The sequence below is a fragment of the Heloderma suspectum genome, chromosome 2 (assembly GCF_057233095.1).
Source record: "Heloderma suspectum isolate Gila_16-S chromosome 2, 16-S_ref, whole genome shotgun sequence".
Taxonomy (NCBI): Eukaryota; Metazoa; Chordata; class Lepidosauria; order Squamata; family Helodermatidae; genus Heloderma; species Heloderma suspectum.
Window position 1 is genome coordinate 125355589 of NC_139459.1, and position 17700 is coordinate 125373288.

The 17700-nt window shown below is 42.3% G+C and overlaps 1 protein-coding gene across 3 annotated transcripts in view; it reads left to right on the top strand.

Annotated features, from left to right (window-relative positions):
- The window catches only part of HSDL2 (hydroxysteroid dehydrogenase like 2), an 86833-nt gene that overhangs the window by 20258 nt on the left and 48875 nt on the right, over positions 1-17700 (top strand). For 2 of the 3 annotated variants that reach the window (XM_084834714.1, XM_084834713.1), the window contains exons 5-11: positions 3852-3955; positions 7136-7234; positions 9541-9735; positions 11628-11699; positions 12819-13040; positions 14242-14370; positions 15710-15832. In XM_084834714.1, the coding sequence (XP_084690840.1) occupies positions 3852-3955; positions 7136-7234; positions 9541-9735; positions 11628-11699; positions 12819-13040; positions 14242-14370; positions 15710-15822 (934 nt within the window). In that variant the 3' untranslated portion in view covers positions 15823-15832. Of the gene's footprint in view, positions 1-3851; positions 3956-7135; positions 7235-9540; positions 9736-11627; positions 11700-12818; positions 13041-14241; positions 14371-15709; positions 15892-17700 lie in introns of those variants that run through there. The other variant, XM_084834711.1, reaches the window with a different exon arrangement.

Consider the following 17700-nt stretch of genomic DNA (forward strand, 5'->3'; position numbering starts at 1 on the left):
GGCAGCGAGCCAGGGAGGTTGTGTGGTGATGCTTCAGTGTTCAGGAGCAAAGTGTTGCAGAGGTGGAAGCAGGAAGTTGGCAGGCGAGAGAAATAGGGAATGGAGGGGGAGAGAAAGAGAGATACCTTTCTTTATGCTTGATCTGAAGCACAGGAAGAATAGGAGTCTTTAGCATCATGGTAAATCCAAAAAGGAAGTAGAGCAAACAGGTATTCCTCAATCACAGCAAGGATTTATCGGGCAAGGATCAGTGGAGGAGGAAGAGGCAGAGAGACAGGCACCAAGCTGGGTTTTCCAAAAGCTAATCAGGCAGAGTGTCTGCTAGCAGGGCTGCTCTTGACATCATACTGGTTTTCAGGGGTCTAAGGCTGTTCTAGTCTTAGAAAACAAAGACTCACAAAAGAGTGGGGTGGTCCTGGAAGGAGGGTTTCCAAGTGAACAAAAGAAAGATGATTCTCTTTTCTTTCTTGTCAAAGAAATGGGGAGGTGTTTGATTCTGAATGAGTTAATTACAGTACTATTTGCGAAGTCATGAGAACTCAGGGCTCTTCAGTAGCCAATTGATAAGTGATACAGTGTTGTCTTGACTGAATTAAGAAGCAGAGGAAGATTAGGCATTAGTGAGCTAACTGCCGGCAGAGGATGTGTCACTCTTTTGCCATTTCAATAGGGGGTGTCAGCGGGAAGTGCAATTGCATTCTGTCTGAACTCACTAGACCTTGCCACTGATGCTTCCAGACAAAATGGAGACTTTTGTGGTGGCCCAAAATGGAGGTCAGCTGGTGTTCTCTTCCAACACCGGTCTCTCAGAAGAATAAAGGAATTACATCTATAAAATGGATCCATTATTCAGTTAATCTAATGTAACAAAGAACATGGGTTGCATTCAGACTTGGTCAAGCTTAGAGCAGACCCATTGAAATTAATAAGACTTAATTTAGTCCTATTGTGTTCAGTGGGGCTGCTCCAAGCATGACTAAGGTTACAATCCTATATTGTAATATAGGTTACAATCCATTGAATTCTGTGGGACTTACATCTGAGTAGATCTCATAGGATTGCACCGTAAGCCTCTCCCATGTTTACATGATTCAGTAGTACTACATTCTGGCTAGGAATTTTAATAAAAAGAGAGTAGTGCATTAGGGAAATGCTAATGGTGTTGAGCAAAAGAGGCAACTTTCTTACATAGGTGATGGAATTGTAAATTAATCAAGGAATCGAGGGGGGAGGTCTTTGTTGTTGTTAAAGAGATAATAGGGCCTTAGCCTCCATTCCAGCCATCAGGGTGTGTGTGTGTTAGTGAGTTAATATTAGACAATACATTAGAAAGAAATGGAGAGAATAGTAGGTAACTTGATCATGGCCCAAAACTGGAAAAAAAGAAGCCCATACGAGGAGCGTATGGAGGAGCGACCCCATACGATGTTGATGCATAAACTTACAGCATTTATGCAATTGTGGGTAGGAATAGATAAAACAGTTACTGTACAGCTAGAAAGTAAGCAACCACTCATTGTCTATTAGAATAAAATTATGAAATGGTACAGTCACCAGTGGTATTGCTGTTATATTCTAATTTATGAATAATGGGAGTTGTGAAGGTGAAATTAGACACTGAAGACTGGCCTTTTGTATTAAAACGTGCTTAGATGTTCACCTGGCACTTAGCAACTGAACATCTTTTTAAATAATGATTTAACGTATTCGGCTTTATCACCACAATTAAAATAATTTTTCTGTCATGCTGGTCGCTATGCCATAATGGTAATTTTTGCCTCCCAAGACCTAATGTTGATAGACCCTTTGCTTGTAAAGCAGTAGACATGTGCCTGTTTTCTATTAACAGAGATAAACACATGAATAGGTCTGTGCAGATCTGGGTCAAAGTCTTTGCCTAGTCCCTGTTTACTGTTCCACTCGAGCCACTTCTCACTAGCAACCATTAATTTGGTTTCTACCAGATACTTTGTCTTGGTGCATGGCTCAGAAATCTGTATGTACTTTTAATTTTAATTTTTTAATTACATTTTTCTAAAGGGAATGGCCTAGCCAAGTTAAGCACTTAGAAGAACCATCTGTTTCAATAGCAGATAATTTAGGACATGCCCAACTCTCTAATCGAAACTGATGGCCTTCAAAGTGCTTAACAGCACAATCCTAGGCAAGTCTACTCAGAAGTAATGCCCACTGGGTTCAATGGGAGTTACTCCCAGGAAAATATGTATAGAATTGCAGCCTAACTTCGGATGTAATTGTGCTTTTGTATTTCTGCATGATGATGTGCAACATCTTTGTTTTCTTTTTTTAAGGTTGCAGGTTATTCTTGAGTAGAGTTTTTCTCTTTGAAAAGAGAAAAAGAGGATTCATGTGATCATTCTAAATACAAGCCTCCTGCCACAAATATTTAATACAACAACATCATATGAATAGTCACTGTATTAGGGAAATGATGGAATAGTAGAATTACATTAGTGAAATTGTGGCATGCCAGTACATGGTCAGAACAGGCCCCCTTGCCATGTGCAGTATCAGCCGGTGTCATCTGGAATGATTTGCCCATTAATGGCTGATAGGAAATACTTAGGATGGATATTTTATATGTATAGAAATGAACTACTACTCAGTAGTTTCTGAATGTGCATATTAAGGAGATATGTGTAACGAGTTTTTCTTTCTAACTCTTTGTATGAGACTGTTTCCCAGTTATTGAGCCACAGCTGATATCCTGCATGAGGGTTAGTTTTTTAAAAGCTTATCAGTGCAGTGAGCAGCATACAACCCGCATGTGAAACTTGCACAACACTGAAAACTGCCTAGATGCCACAAGCACAGGATACTCTCTGACAACATGTCTTGAAATGCGCATGCTGGAGTTAGGGTGGCCAGATGCAAAGAGGATAGTTGTATAGAAGAGAGAATTTCAGCAGGTGTTCCTTGCATGACAAGCGGCACTTGCTGAAATTCCCTCTTCTCTGCAACTATTGAAGGTGCAGGAGCCCTGTTGGTTCTGGAGAAGACGTTTCTTGCTGGGGGTTGTGTCCTTGTTGTTCCCTGTCCTCCACCTCCATCAAGCAAGCCTGAATGAACTGTTCCTGATCATTCTTAGGTGCATAAAGGTATGCTTGTCCATGGCAGTGGTCTGATTTGCACATATTGCTGACTCATGGTTTATTTAACTCATGGGTTGTTGAATTCTGGTTTGTCGTGATGTGCAAACCCAGCCATGCTAACAAACCATGGGTTTTTCACCACGGACATCCCAGAAAGAGAAGCCATAGTTTTTTGTCAGGTTGTGAACTCTGTGTTGTTTAAATCATGGGTTATCATTATGTGTGAACTCAGAACTGTGGGTTGTTCATGGGTTGTTTCACCAGGCTTACAGAGGCAGCGAGCAAGGGTGGTTAAAAAAACTCCAGCTGCTCTACATGCCAGTACTTCAGAACTGCAAAGGCATTTGGGATACAGGGAGGAAGCGGGTGGAGGGAAACAACCCTGGGACTTAGAAAATAAACTGTGGTTAGTTCGATTGTCTGCCAGACAAACCCTGGGCAGAGCAACAAACCATGGGTTAACTGTGGGTTAAATAAACCATGGGTTAGCCTTATGTGTGAACAGGTCAGTGCATTGTTGGGGCTGGAGAAGAAGTTTCAAGCCTGAATATAAACCACGTATAACTTTCTAAAGAGAAGTGGAATAGAACTGTTATAAAACTATGCCAACTCTAAGCCCCAGAATGTATATGAAAGGGTAGGGTGGGGGGGTGTGGGGGACAGCCTTTAACCTGAGCTGATGATGAGTATGTTTACAAGCAAGTCTAATTATCTCCTTGTGTTTGTTTACATCTTCAGATCTAAAATATGCCTTCCTTACTTGAAAAAGAGTAAGATTGGTCATATCCTTAATATCAGCCCACCAATAAATTTAAATCCTGTCTGGTTCAGAAACCATTGTGGTAAGTATACTTTTTGGAGCTCACTTACATCAAGCCTCTCTCAAACTCAAGGAAGTGTGCACATTGGTCCTCCTCTCTCCCTTCTTTTCCTCTCCTTGTATCCTCACATCCTGACAGTTGGTGGAAATCTCTCTTAAATTGTTGCACATTGCGTTCACATCAGCAGCTCTGTAAGCGCAGAGTGGAAGGAGTGTGCGTTTGCCCCCCCTCTCCCTTCTCTTTGCCCTTGAAGTGTTCTAATATGGACAAACCTAGTTTTACTGTTTTTGCACTAAGCTTCTATTTATGTTGCCGGGGAAACATGGCTACGAAGGCCCTTTTTAGGTACACACATAGTACTACCAGCAGTACCTCTGCAAGCGAGTGTGTTGCATCATTGCATTCCATTCCCCAGAAGGCTTTCCTGGCACGTGAATGGCTGTCAACAGCAGGCTCTGTTGCTTGATCAGACCTTCATGTATGGTAGGAATGGCCAGCAGGTGGCTCGTGGCACTCATCTGGCTCCCGAGATTATTTTGTAAATTTCAATTTCAAAAAGTGGCTTCTCAGAAATTTGGGTGTTCTGACTATGGCTGGTGCCATGTTGGCCGCATCTTGGAGACATTGCTTCCTGCTCCTGCAACCTCTTCCTTGAATTTGCGTAGCTCACTACCCCCCACCCCAAGTTCTAGGCATTTGCAAGGGAACGATGTTGTGAACCACTGAGGGATTTTACTATATTCAGCGGTATACAAATACCACAAATAAATAAATCATGCCTTCTTGATACTACAGCACACCTTACCTTGTAGTGCGCAAATGAATTTTCCCTGAAGTAGTTGGTTGCTAATGCATTTTTTTCATTAAAATGATAACCTATTTTTTGGCTAAGATTGGTTCCCAAAGCAATAATTAGCAATAATTAAACAAACAATAATTAAAACGGATCGCAGAGTTAGTTACAGTATAAGATCTTCAGCCTGAGCCCTACATATCTCATACATATGCTCCCTCTCCCCACCCCCACCCCAGGCATCAGAAGTTTGCCGGCCCTTATGTATGGAATACTATTTGCAGACTGTTTGTTGCTGATTGCAGCGGTAGCCCATAAAGTCACCAGTGTGATTTAACTTCCTAATGGAAAAGTCAGAAAATGACAGTGGCCTTTTCCCACGCATGGAATGGTTTGACAGATCTGCCCTAGCGCTGCAATTTAATTCCTGGGTGCACAAGAGGAATACTAAATTAACAGCAGGGAGATTCTAAGTTCCATATATCCAGATCCCAGATTGCATATATCAAATTGGCTCAGTTGTCATTTGAATGTCATTTTGCAATGACACAGGCTGGACTGCCTGCTGTTGTGCAGTCTGCTTGTGTGGGTGATTCCAGAAGGTCACGGAGAGAACATGGGAAGCACAATTCCCAAGGCTACCAGAAATACTGTGCTAGCACAAATAGCTACAATGGAGGCCTGGGAGGGTTATGTATCTCAGGTAGGGATGTCAGAGAAATCTGCAATGGGTCCAAATGAATTCGGATTTCTATGAATCCAACATGCAGATTCTGCAGCAGACCAGCTTTTTCTTAGGCGCATGGATTTGCGGACTCCTTTTTTACTTTGGGGGGGTAATCTGCGCAAATTTGCATTTGTGGAAATTTGCACTTCCACTAATGCACATAGTCCTAATGCGCACTTGCACAAGTGGAACAAAATTCTTGTACATCCTTAAAATAATCTGTCAATGAGCAGACGACGGAACAAAAGATGCCTGACTGTCCATGAAATTCAGATGGGGTGGATTTAACAAAATCCATACATCCCTAGTCTGGGACCATAGAAAATTCTGCAAGCTCAGATCCTGCTTCTGTGCCAAGGCCTATTGTGTTCAGTAACTCTGTTCCTAACCTGTACCAACCAATCCTTTCCCTGCTTCCTCAGCAATTTTCAGCTTCCAGCACAGTGGAAATTGCATCCTGGGGCTCACCATCCATGTTTTATTGCATCCATGCATTATTTTGTGTTTGTGATGGTGTAGCTTTGACACACCTGGCGCATCATGGACGAGAGACAGAGAGAGGAGAAAGGGCAGGGGGAGGGAGCATGCTGGGGTTGACAACCCTTGTGCCTTCCAGATGTTTTGGACCACAACTCCCATGATCCCTGGGCATTAACCATGCTGGCTGGGATTATGGGGGTTGGAGCAGGAAGGTACCAGGTTGACTGTTTTTGCATCATCTGCCTTCCCCTCCAAGAATGTGTGAGCTAGCCACGATTCCACAGTACAGACTGAGCAGAGGCCCCACTCCTGAGTCCTGCAGTTTTTCTTCCTTGATGGTGGTGTGTACATGGAGAAACTGCATGAATCTGAATGCCTGGCTCCTGCATTGTTTGAGATGCCTAGAGGAGGGGGAAGGTGCCCATTGGCTCCTCCCATACAGGAGGACTGCTGCTGCCAACATATGAAATGGAAGCCGAGATGTCTCAGAAGGTGTGGCGGGGCAGGAAGGGAGATGCCAGAGAACAGAGATCAAAGACAAAGGCAGAAAAGAGATTCTCCCAGGGGGCAGGGGAGACATAGGAAGCAGCCTTATAACCATCTAGCCCATTATTGTCGATTCTGACTGGCAGCGGCTTGCCCATCACCTGCTACCTATTTTTTTTTTTTCACTAGAGATGCAAGGGATTGAACCTAGCATTGCACTATGCCCGCTGAGCTCTGGTTCCTTCTTCCCTTGCATGCATTGGAATTTACCAGCCCAGACACTGGCAGCAAGCCATTGAGAAACCCAGGGCTACTGTACCTTTGAGGCAAGGATCATCCCTCTCAAAGTCTTGAGGACTCTGCACTAGTGTCTCACGCAGTGGAGGAGATCAGAGTAGGAGATTATCATTCTCTTTGCAACGTTCAAATGAGGAAAAACCATTTTGAAAAACCATTGCAGATAAGAGCAGCCCTGTTGGATCAGTCAAAAGGGCTATCTGGTTCTGCTTCCTCAGTGGCTAAGCAGATGTTTATCACATGTGTATGCACGCATGTGCTCCCCCCCCCCACGCCCATATTCCTCTCTTGCCAGTCTCTTATTTTTCCCACGATGGGATTCTTTCCCCTGAAATACAGTGTTTGTATATAGGGGCAAATTAATTAATATTTGCCATTTTTAAAGATAACTACATCTTATGTTTATGTTCTATTCCAGCGTATACCATTTCTAAATATGGAATGTCAATGTGTGTGCTGGGAATGGCAGAAGAATTTAGAGGAGAAGTTGCAGTGAATGCTTTGTGGCCTCAAACAGGTTTTGATTCCTTTTAAAATCTTAAACTGTATAATGCTTGGTGGCTTTTTTGTTTTTGTTTTGTTTTTTTATTGACCAGATTCTGATCTAAATACATTCACTTTGGAATATGATTTTTTAGTTTGTTTAAAACATTGTTCCCCGACAGTATTCAAGTTTTGTGCAGCATATGGCTTATTTTTCTATCTTCCTTGGTTCTCTAGAGTAATTTGCTTTCATCTGACTGTGAAAAATATAAACATTGGAATAGATTTCTTTCAAAATAGTTACTTATTTGACATGCAGCCAATCCTGTGCAAGTTTACTTGGGAACTTACTCTCAAGAAAGTGCACATAGGCTTGGAGCCAGGGAGAGCAATCCTATGGCTGGCTAGAGAGTGTCTAGACAGCCATAGGACTTTTCAGCTCCCAGAAACCATGCTCCCTGACCCCTCCCACACCACCTCGTAGGCAGCACCGTTCTTCCCTGTCTCTGCACTCATAACCACAGCGTGGAGCAGGCAAAAAGGGGGCTTTCCCAGGGGCAGGGAGGGGAGGAGACCATGGAAGAATCGTTGTGACATTTCCTATGCGCCGTCCGGCCTCCCCCACTCCCACTCCAACATCCCCAGCTAGACAGCTAAAAACAGCTGTCTGTCCGCAAATGCAGGTTGGCCAGAGTGCGGAGGAGATTATCTCCTCTGTGCTCTGCCCACCCTGCGTTGGATAGCCAGCTGCCTCCGATTTCAGAGGCGGCCGACTATCCCAATAGGATTGTGCCCTTAGGTTACTAATATAGTGGCAATGAATCTTTGTACCTGTGCATCATTTACACTCTTATGTGCATGGAATAATCATGTGGTAAGGATTTTTAAAATCATGTTTTCTTCCAGATGTACAAGGGTGCAGCGAATAGTTCACAGCTACCTAGCATCTAAATCTAATTTTCATAGTATTGTCACATTAATGCAGAACAGAGGAGGAGATCTAAGTGTTTTAGTGCTACTCTTCTGTTTATACTATGTGTGAATGTATTTATTTATTTATTTTCAATCTTCAAGGACTTGTTAGAATTCCAAGAGTCCCAGCTTTTATTTAAAAGAACAAACACTCCGAAGTGAAATAAAATGCATGCTCTTACAGCACATATCCGATGGTAAACATTTTCATTGTGGTCCTCAGTGCAGACCTTCTGGATACCAGTGGGCAAAAAACAGGTGGTTCTGACACAAGTAGCATCTGTATTTGCAGAATCACTTGCTGAATTGTTATGAATTGGACAACTATCTCACTCTCGTGGCTACTGCTGGAGAGGGACTTGCTGATATAGTGTGTTGCATTTGAGCACAAAAAGGGGAGTTGAAGCCATTTTGGATCCTCAGTTCATCCCATCCCAGAGAAAGATCTTTTGTGATTCCCTTAAGAAATAGGTAGTATTGTAGCTGGTGCGTGTGTGTGTGTGTGTGTGTGTGTGCGCGCGCGCGCACACACACACACACACACACACACACACACCACTTCTCTCTTCTTTTGCAGGCCCAGATAAGCATTTTCCCCTGGAATCTTCAGCCATGAGGATGTTGGTCACCTGAATCCAGATTTCTTTCTCTTCCGCAGGAAAAAAAAAAAGGGATGCTGTGTTATCCTTTGATTGCAGTTTGAAAATACTGCTCATGGAATATACAGCAGTCCTCTTTTTTTTCAAATCCCTCCTCTTATACACAAGGAGTAGCAAAATTGTGTCTGAGTTTTCAAACACTCAGACTATGTCTCCTTGTTGATCTGGGCAGGCAACTTGACCTTTGTTGTTGGTTTTACTACTTTCTTAATTTTAAGGCCCTTTTCACACATGACATAGAGCCAATCTTGGGCTGGCCACAGAGGAGTGTACACTCAGCAGTGTATCTTTATGAAGCCAGAGCTGGCAAATGCGCATTTCTTGCATTCCCATTTCACAATTTTAGGTGTATACCTAAAATCATGATGTGTGAAGAGGCCCTAGAATGCACTTCTTGCCATAAAAGCTGATGACAAGCCTTATAAGACCTTTGCACATTGATAGGGCAAGGAAGATGATATCAAAACATAGAATCATTGGGTAAAATCCAACAAAAGTCCTGCTTAGAGTAGACCCATTGAAATGAATGGGACACAACTAACTTAAACCCCATTCATTTCAGTGGATCTACTCTAAGCAGGACTTTTGTCAGATTTTACCCATACAGTTGAAAGGCTCCTTATAGGCCATCTTGTCCAAGCTCCTACTGAATGCACAAAAGTCAATGCTAACTAATCCCCATTTTCTTGTGTGTACTTTTCTTTTTTAGCTATATATACTTCTGCAATGGATATGTTGGGAGGAGCTGGTGTAGAGAAACAGTGCCGGAAAACAGATATTCTAGCAGATGCTGCATATTGCATTTTAACAAAGCCCAAAAGTTTCACCGGAAACTTCGTTATTGATGAAAATTTGTTGAGAGAAGAAGGAATTAAGAATTTTGATGTATATGCTGTTGCCCCAGGTAACCTAGATTTAATTTTCTTAACCAACGTGTTAACAAGAGGAAACCTGCAATTCTGCAAATGTATAACTGTAGACTATGGGTTAGAGCCAAACTTAATCATACTTGGAGTAGACCCACTGAAATCAATGGGACTTAAGTTAGTCATGGCTCAATGTAAGTCCCACTAGTTTTAGTGGTCTACTCTGCATATGACTAAGTCTGGATCCAACCATATATATTTGTACTTGTAATACCATGAGTTGATAAACACTCTTGGCCAATTTACAACACAATACATTTACTTTGGTATCTTACTTGAAGTGCACAGCTTGCATGTCTTTCATGGTTGCACATCTATTGCGGTGGTAACATGCCTCCCCAGGGTGAGCAGTGTTTTGCTTCTGGGAAAATGCTGTTCTCTTTCCCCCAATCTCACCTAACATGTATTTCTCCGTATTAGAATTGCTTTGTGGAATATGGCTCTGCAAGCAAATGGTGATGAAAGTAGCTATGCAGGGACAAGCTTCTGCTATTGGAACATCTGAAGCTGTCTTCCACCAATTCAGGCTATTGGTCCCTCTAGGCCAGTATTGTTGACTCTCCAGAAATTTCAGACAGGGATTTTTCCCAGCCCTACCTGGAAATGCCTGGGATTGAACCTGAGACCTTCTGCATGCAAAGCATATGTACTGCTGAGCTATGGTCCTTCTCATATTGTTGCCAGTCTGGATGAGTAGAAACCTTCAGGGATGGGAATGGCCCAGTCGGTATGTTTGTGTAGGAGGGCAAGTTTGATTTGAGACTTTGGCTTGGTGCGGGGCTGGCTGAATGCCACCATGATGCCTCTGAAATGCCATCCCTTCATTGGACATTGAGACCAGCTAATGTCTGAGGTCCAATCCACAGACAGCCTCCCCCCTTCCCCTATCTTCATTCCTCAGTTCAGGTCCACCGTATGATATCTAAGACAGCAGTAAATGGATCTTCACATAGGAATAGTGCAGCACAACCATCTATGAGAGAAGGGTCTGGAGAAGGTCCTTACCAGTTAGTTCTCACTTTAGAGCTGCCTCCAGCGTGATCAAATTCTTAAATGAAAGTGACTATCTGTCCCACTTCTGCAATTCCCATGTCTAGAATGCATATGCAATGCATAACAGCTTTACCATTGTATTTTGCTGTCTGTATTCATGGCACTTACACACTGGGAAGCTGCGATTTGCAGTTTGCACATGTTATGATCCTGCACCTGGAAATCACAGTTTAGGAATGCGGTAACACATGAGGTGTTTGTCAAGAAGCAATTTCCATTAAAATAAGTTGAAAAGGGACTTCTTCAGATGCCTCCCACGAAATGCAGTTTCCCTTCTATAAATACTTATCTGCCTGTGCATTTCCCCCTGCACTCCAAAGTAACATACCTATCCAAAGTTAATGAAGCCTTTTTCCAGTACTTCACAAAAACGTTCCAAATGTTACATCTACATCTGGAGAAAAGACAACAGTGAAAACCACTTGAAGCATTGAATTAAGTTCCTACCTTTCATTTTGCTACTGATGCGCCTTTTCAAAGGGTATCTGCACACATTAACAATTGCTTCAGAAAGCACAGATGTTACTTTTATGTTCCCTGTAGCAATTGTAATATGTAGATTTTATGCATGTGCATGCATGCATCTGGAAACCTAATCCAGTTTCCCAAATGGATGTGTTCATGTGTTTAAAGATGTGTATACACACATGTATGATCACAAATTACACGTTTGCTGTAGATAACACCTGTATTTGCTGCTGCAGCTAAGGTGTGGAGGTGCTCTAGATCTCTTTTAAATCTATTTAAATGCACAGTTTGATATTACCACAAAAAAGGTACGCCTTCTTTCATTTATTATTTCACTCCATATTTTTAGGTCACCCTTTGCTGCCGGATTTCTTTTTAGATGTGGATCCTGATACGTTAGCAATGAAAATGGAAGCACAAGGTGAGAACTTGCTTGCTTTCCTTCCACTGAGATCTTGCTGGCCATGCTGGCTGGGAGTTGTAGTCCAAGACATCTGGTGGACACCAGATTGGGGACGGCTGCCCTAGGGTCTGAGGCCAGGGGAAAGTCTCTTGTCCTCCACCACAACAAGTTTTCAGATTGCAGCCCCTTCTGTACTTCCATTGCAGGCCACTACAGCAAATGTACTCAGTGCTGATTTTGGCAAGGTTTTTAGGATTTTCAGGGCTTCACTAATTATAGAAGGTAGATATCCAATTCAAATTGTATAACTTGCAAATTTCAGCAGCAACTTTACATGCAAATCTAGATGTTAACGTTTGAAAACCTGTACTTTTAGAACAACAGTGTTCTGTAATTTAAGGGCCACGGATGTGCCCCCTCCCCAGAGCTTGTTTCCAGTTTTCTACTTTCAAGGGTCCTTGTACCCCTACAAAGAACGTGGAACATGTTGTTTTTAATTGCAAAATCAATTCCAAACATACTTGATCAGGTGGCATTCCCTGAAACTAAGGAAATAATCTTCTCTTTAAACCTTGTCACATTCAGAGATCTGGGGAAAAGCTCATTGGGTTCCATCCAACATTGTGTGAGCAGATGTCCGCTTGTACAATGGCACATCCCCTTCCTCTCCTCCTTGTACCACCGTGACACCAAAATTTGCTCTAGAGGGTTTCCCAGCCCTCCAGAGCAGATTTGGATGTGCACAGTGGACTGCAAGGGGGAGGGGAAATCAATTCCACCAGTGTTGGATGTTCCTCAGGTGGATGGACACATCTGGATACAACTCACTGATTACCCCTCTTTGCCAGGGATTAAACTTGGGACCTTGTGCATGCAAAGCATGTGCTCTACCAGTGAGCTCTGACCCCCTGATCCAGTATGTTTCCTCACCTTAAGTTTCATGATTGCTGACCCTTTCTCCCTGTTCAATATGAGTTACTAAGCACAGATTTGAATCTCAGGAGAAAATCTGGCTCCTGTTCGGTGAGGGGCGGAGGTGGCAGAAGATCTGTCTGGGAGAATTTGAGCCATCACTTATTTGGAAGTACTAGAATCTGAAACAAATATTGACTCCACTAATCAATGTTGCTCCTACAGGAGCTTCTCCAACATTCAGAGAGGGGAAAATGCAAGATGTTTCCAAGCATGAAGGTCCTGGCAAAACTAAGTCTGATGGTCCTGAGAGAATTGGGCTTCATGTGCATTTTGCTGCAGAAAATGCAACAGGGCCTGTGGCAGACACATTCAAAATCATAAAAGGAGCCATTAGTGAAGATGTTGTGAAGTCAACTCAAGGAGTCTATCGGTTTGAATTATCTGGTAAGAGTCTTACACATATTTAAGAGTTAACTAAGATTCTGTCAGGCGGGCTTAGGATCCCTGCTTAGTCAAGAATTCACTATTCAGTAGCGCGCAGCACTTGTGATTAACAGAAAGATGCAAAACATCTTTGCAGTTGTGGCAGCTATCAGATAATCCACCCTCAGTGTAGTTTCCTGTATCAGCAGAAAAAGATAAAACAAGATAATCTACTTAACACACACACACATAGAGATGCTTTATTTGTGAATTTTCACTTGGATACACTGAGATCGTTTTGTTGAGCACCCACTCCCCAAAAAAACGGGGGTGTAATTGTTACCAAAAAACACTTGGCTATTTTTTTCTAAGTAAAGTCAGTTGGGATACATCAGACAGAAGTTCTGTTTACCACCAGAACACCTGCTGCTGTTGGACTTCATCTCTTTCTCTAGTGATCAGAGTAAGCTGAGTGGGAGTAGAGGTTGTAGGAGAGCCTAATATAGTAGTTAAGACAATGAGCTGTGATTCGGAAGCCCTATGTTCAGATCTCACCTCCAACCACGAACATGCTGCGTGGACATTGGCAAATCTCCATCTCCCAACATCAGCCCTGCATCAGTGATAGGAAGATAATAATATTAGCCTGTCCTACAGGTTTTTCAACACTTGGGAAAAATGAGATATAAATATAAATCTGGATTGGATCTAGATCTACTCATGCTTATTCTGAAGACCTGTTGAATTGGATCCAGACTTAGTAATGCTTAGAGGAGACCCATTGTCTACCCACTAGAGTAGACTAATATAGGTCCCATTGTTTTCATTAGGTCTTCTCTAAGTGTTACTAAGCCTGGATCAAAACTTATATGTTGTCAGTTTCATTCAGTTATTTGGTTTAGTTGGTATAAATTGACAGTGTTTGAGAGATTCTTTAACTTGCCCTAAGAATAGGCTATTCATCATACAGAGAAATCTAACAAGAGAGATGAAAGAGATTCAGAGGCTATTTAGGTAACCTCCAACTGAAGCAGGATCACACACAAATTAAGCCAAATCTGTATATCTTACACTGGCTTTTAGCAATGTTCTCTCTTCTTAAAAATATTTCAGTGAAACGGTGACTTTAAACTTCAAAATCTCTAAATTGTTAGATTTGTAAATGAAGAAAATATAGGGCTAATTTACATGGCATTATTTAATTTTGTTACTCCTGTGTTAGGTGAAGAAGGAGGAACATGGTATATTGATCTTAAAAACAAAGGTGGCAGTGCAGGAAGTGGAGAGCCACCTGGAAAAGTTGATGTGATTATGAGCATGTCTAGTAGTGACTTTGTGAAAATGTTTTCAGGTAAGTTTTAGAAGTATCGGTCTTTCTTTAGAGAAATGTATTTGTGTTCAATTGTAAAGTTGGGTTATCGCTAATCAAAGTGTTTAGAGCGGCTTACACAGATAACTATGGAGATGGTGTAGAATTCTTTGGGCAGTAACTAACACTGTTGCAGAACCCAGAGTCAGAGAGACGCTCCAAGTACGCTCTGGGGCCTTGGTGGCACCTTGCAGCACTTTAGACACTTTGGTCATATTAACTGACTTCTTTAACACTACCGGTCCCCTTATGCTGTTGATGTACCGCTAGCATAAACAACCTCTAGTGGTATGCCAGCAGCATAAGCTGGCACAACAGGTTTCCCCAGAAAATTCATCATGCCAGCTTATGCAGTTGGTGTACTGCTAGAGGTCATGTATGCCAGCAATACATCAATAGCATAAGTGGACCAGCAGTACTGGATACCGCCCTGTGCTTTAAACTTTATTTCTTAATTCTGAGAAGCTCAGTGTAGCTTACAGGGCAGTGCTTCATACAGATACAGCTATCTACTCCAAGAAAGTTGACTTCCAAAATCCTTAGGTTAAATAACCCTCTGACTTCTATTGCTCCATTTCCTGTTGGTAAACATTGTGCTGTTGACAGGAGGACTTAAAGTAGGCTAACACAAAGGAGCGTTGATAGAAACAACCTAGGGCTACATTTGGGAGGACAAAATTTCTTGATAGTTTTACCATACATCTTTTTTTAAAAAACAACAACAACACCCTGCAACTTTATGTGCGGTAAAGTGAATAGCACTTGGCAAGATGATACAGATGATCGAGCTTCTCTGAGAAGTGAGAGCTGTTCCCACTGTTGTTATTATGAACCAGTGCAGTGTAATCCTGTGCATGTTTACTTAGATTAGGGGTCAGCAACATAGCATCCTGCAGCAACGCCTGCCAAACCCTTGCACCGAGCTCCCCCTGCTGCCTACATCCCATCCTTGCTTCTCCTGCTTCCTCCTCCCCACTGCCAAACTCACTTCTTCCTCCTCTCCTGCCACCGCAAGCTACATTGGGCTATTTGGGCACTCCACAGCCACTACGAACGGCATGAAGGGGATTTTTTAAAATTTTGGGGTAGCGTGGTGGGGGCGGTAGGGGCCACATGCAGCCCAGGGGCTGCACACTGCACATCCCTGCTCTAAATTATAAAATCACATTTAAAGCTTTCTATGTCACTGTTCATTTCTAAAGTAGAAAAGTCTCTTAATTGAAAGCCCTGGCAGATTCTTGATTACTAAGTATGGTGAAAGGGGAGAGGGTGTTGTTGCAATCTTTGTACGATGCCCTAAAGCCATTTCCTCTCCTTTCAGGCAAACTAAAGCCAACCATGGCTTTCATGTCTGGAAAGCTGACAATCAAGGGTGACATGGCCTTAGCAATCAAGTTGGAAAAACTGATGGGTCAGTTCAGTGCCAAACTGTGAAAATAAAAAGGTGATTTATGTGTCACATCGAACTTTCAATAAATATGCAATGCTTTGCTGTTGAAGATACCCGTGCTTGCTTTTTAACATATTGTGATTTAAAGCATAGTTTCCTAGACACATGACATTTTGGGATACCTGGGGCCATTCCTAACTCATTTTACATGGAATGAAATCCTGTTGACTAAAGTGAGACGTATTTCCTAGGAAGAGTGTTCAGGATCAATTTGGGACACATTTCTTTCTGATGCGAATCAGTGCACCCTCAATTTGCACAGCAACTTTCACTCATTTCAGAGCGGTCATGTATTCTTGTCCTGGGCTAGAAAATGTTGCCATTTTCGTTTTTTTTCTGAGGTTTCAATGTTTCAGTTTTCCTGAGGGCTGGATTCTCTTAAAATTAATAAATTAATGAATACACAAAATGAATTGCATTGATTTGCATAGCTATAAGCAAAGTCTTTGGTCCCAGAAAGGGAAACTTGATTTTTTGCCCTGGTACTTTTCAAAACCTAGGCCTGAAGTTGCAAACCTTCATTAGAATCATTAAGACTGAAAGACTTCAGTGGAATACAACGGTGTTAAATGGCAAATTAATTGCCTCTTCTGTCTTTTTGTTCTTGATATTGATGCTTTGGAAGCACAGGTGCCTTTTCATGTTTTTTTTTTAATACAAAATGTCTATATGAGTTTCAATTATAGACTCACTTATTTCTTTAAGGAATTTTAACTTTTGAACCAAGCACAGGTGCTCAGCGATTAAAAAGCAAAACTAAACCACCAGTATTTGCCTTAATTACTAGGTGCCTAAATGATTCTGTCAGTACTATTTTAGAATAAAATGTTTTTAAATGCATTTGCTGCTGTGAAATCTTAAGTTCCTTCCATAGTGTACGTACAAAAATAGTTGAAATAAAACGTGTCTTTCTGTGTGTATGTCTGTTTACTTACAGTCCTCATACTATATACGGTGAGTAATTTGTTTCTGGACAGTTTGCTGAGGGGTGGAGAAATGGTACTGAAGGGTTCGGAGTATTCTTGACATAGTTTAAGTGGCTTTTATATGTTGGTACTGAAGGGACCTGGGTATTCTTGACATAATTTCAATAGCTTTTATATGTTGGATTTGTAGCTCAATCCAAGGACAGGTAGGAAGGATGGTTTCAGCAGAGAAGAAATGCTTTCGCAGCACATGCAAGGCACTGGATAGGAAGATGTTTTCTTCTGGAACATCCTTGTAGTACTGGGTATGAAAGTATCTTCTTCAGAGCCTGGCTCTCCATTTCTCTTCTATGGTCAGTCATATTTATCCATTTTCAGCTTCAGCAAACAGAACATTTAGAATGTGCTTGTGTTTGGGGAATGAGTTTCAAAGAAATGGTGCCTTCCTGAGGTCTTGGCCTAAAGAACAGCTCACCCATTCACCATGGCCTGGTCTATACATCTAGCAGAATAAAACGGTAGCATGGATTGTACTACTTCAGCCTGCAGGTGAAGGGGTGCCTTTTTTTAGGGCATCATCTCCTAAAAGGAAGATAGATGTCCTGGACAATTACTCCATAGACCTTATTCACAGTAACATCTATTTATACCAGGGGTACAAAATGTGTGGCCTGCAGGCTGCATGCAGCCTGCCAAGCCATTTCTGGTGGCTTGCCAGACCCCCTGCTTGGGCTTTCCCACACTAGCGCCAGCAACGGAATCTGCCTTATCCGATCCCTGATGAGAGATTGGAGATAAGGAAGGGATTCCCTTGCTAGTGCTACCAAGAGGAATCCCCCCCCCCCGGGGCGGGGTGGTGGTGCATGTCCGCACACATGCATTTGTGACCCCCTGGTGCTGTCCAACACAGCGCTTGGGACCAAAAAGATTGTGCAC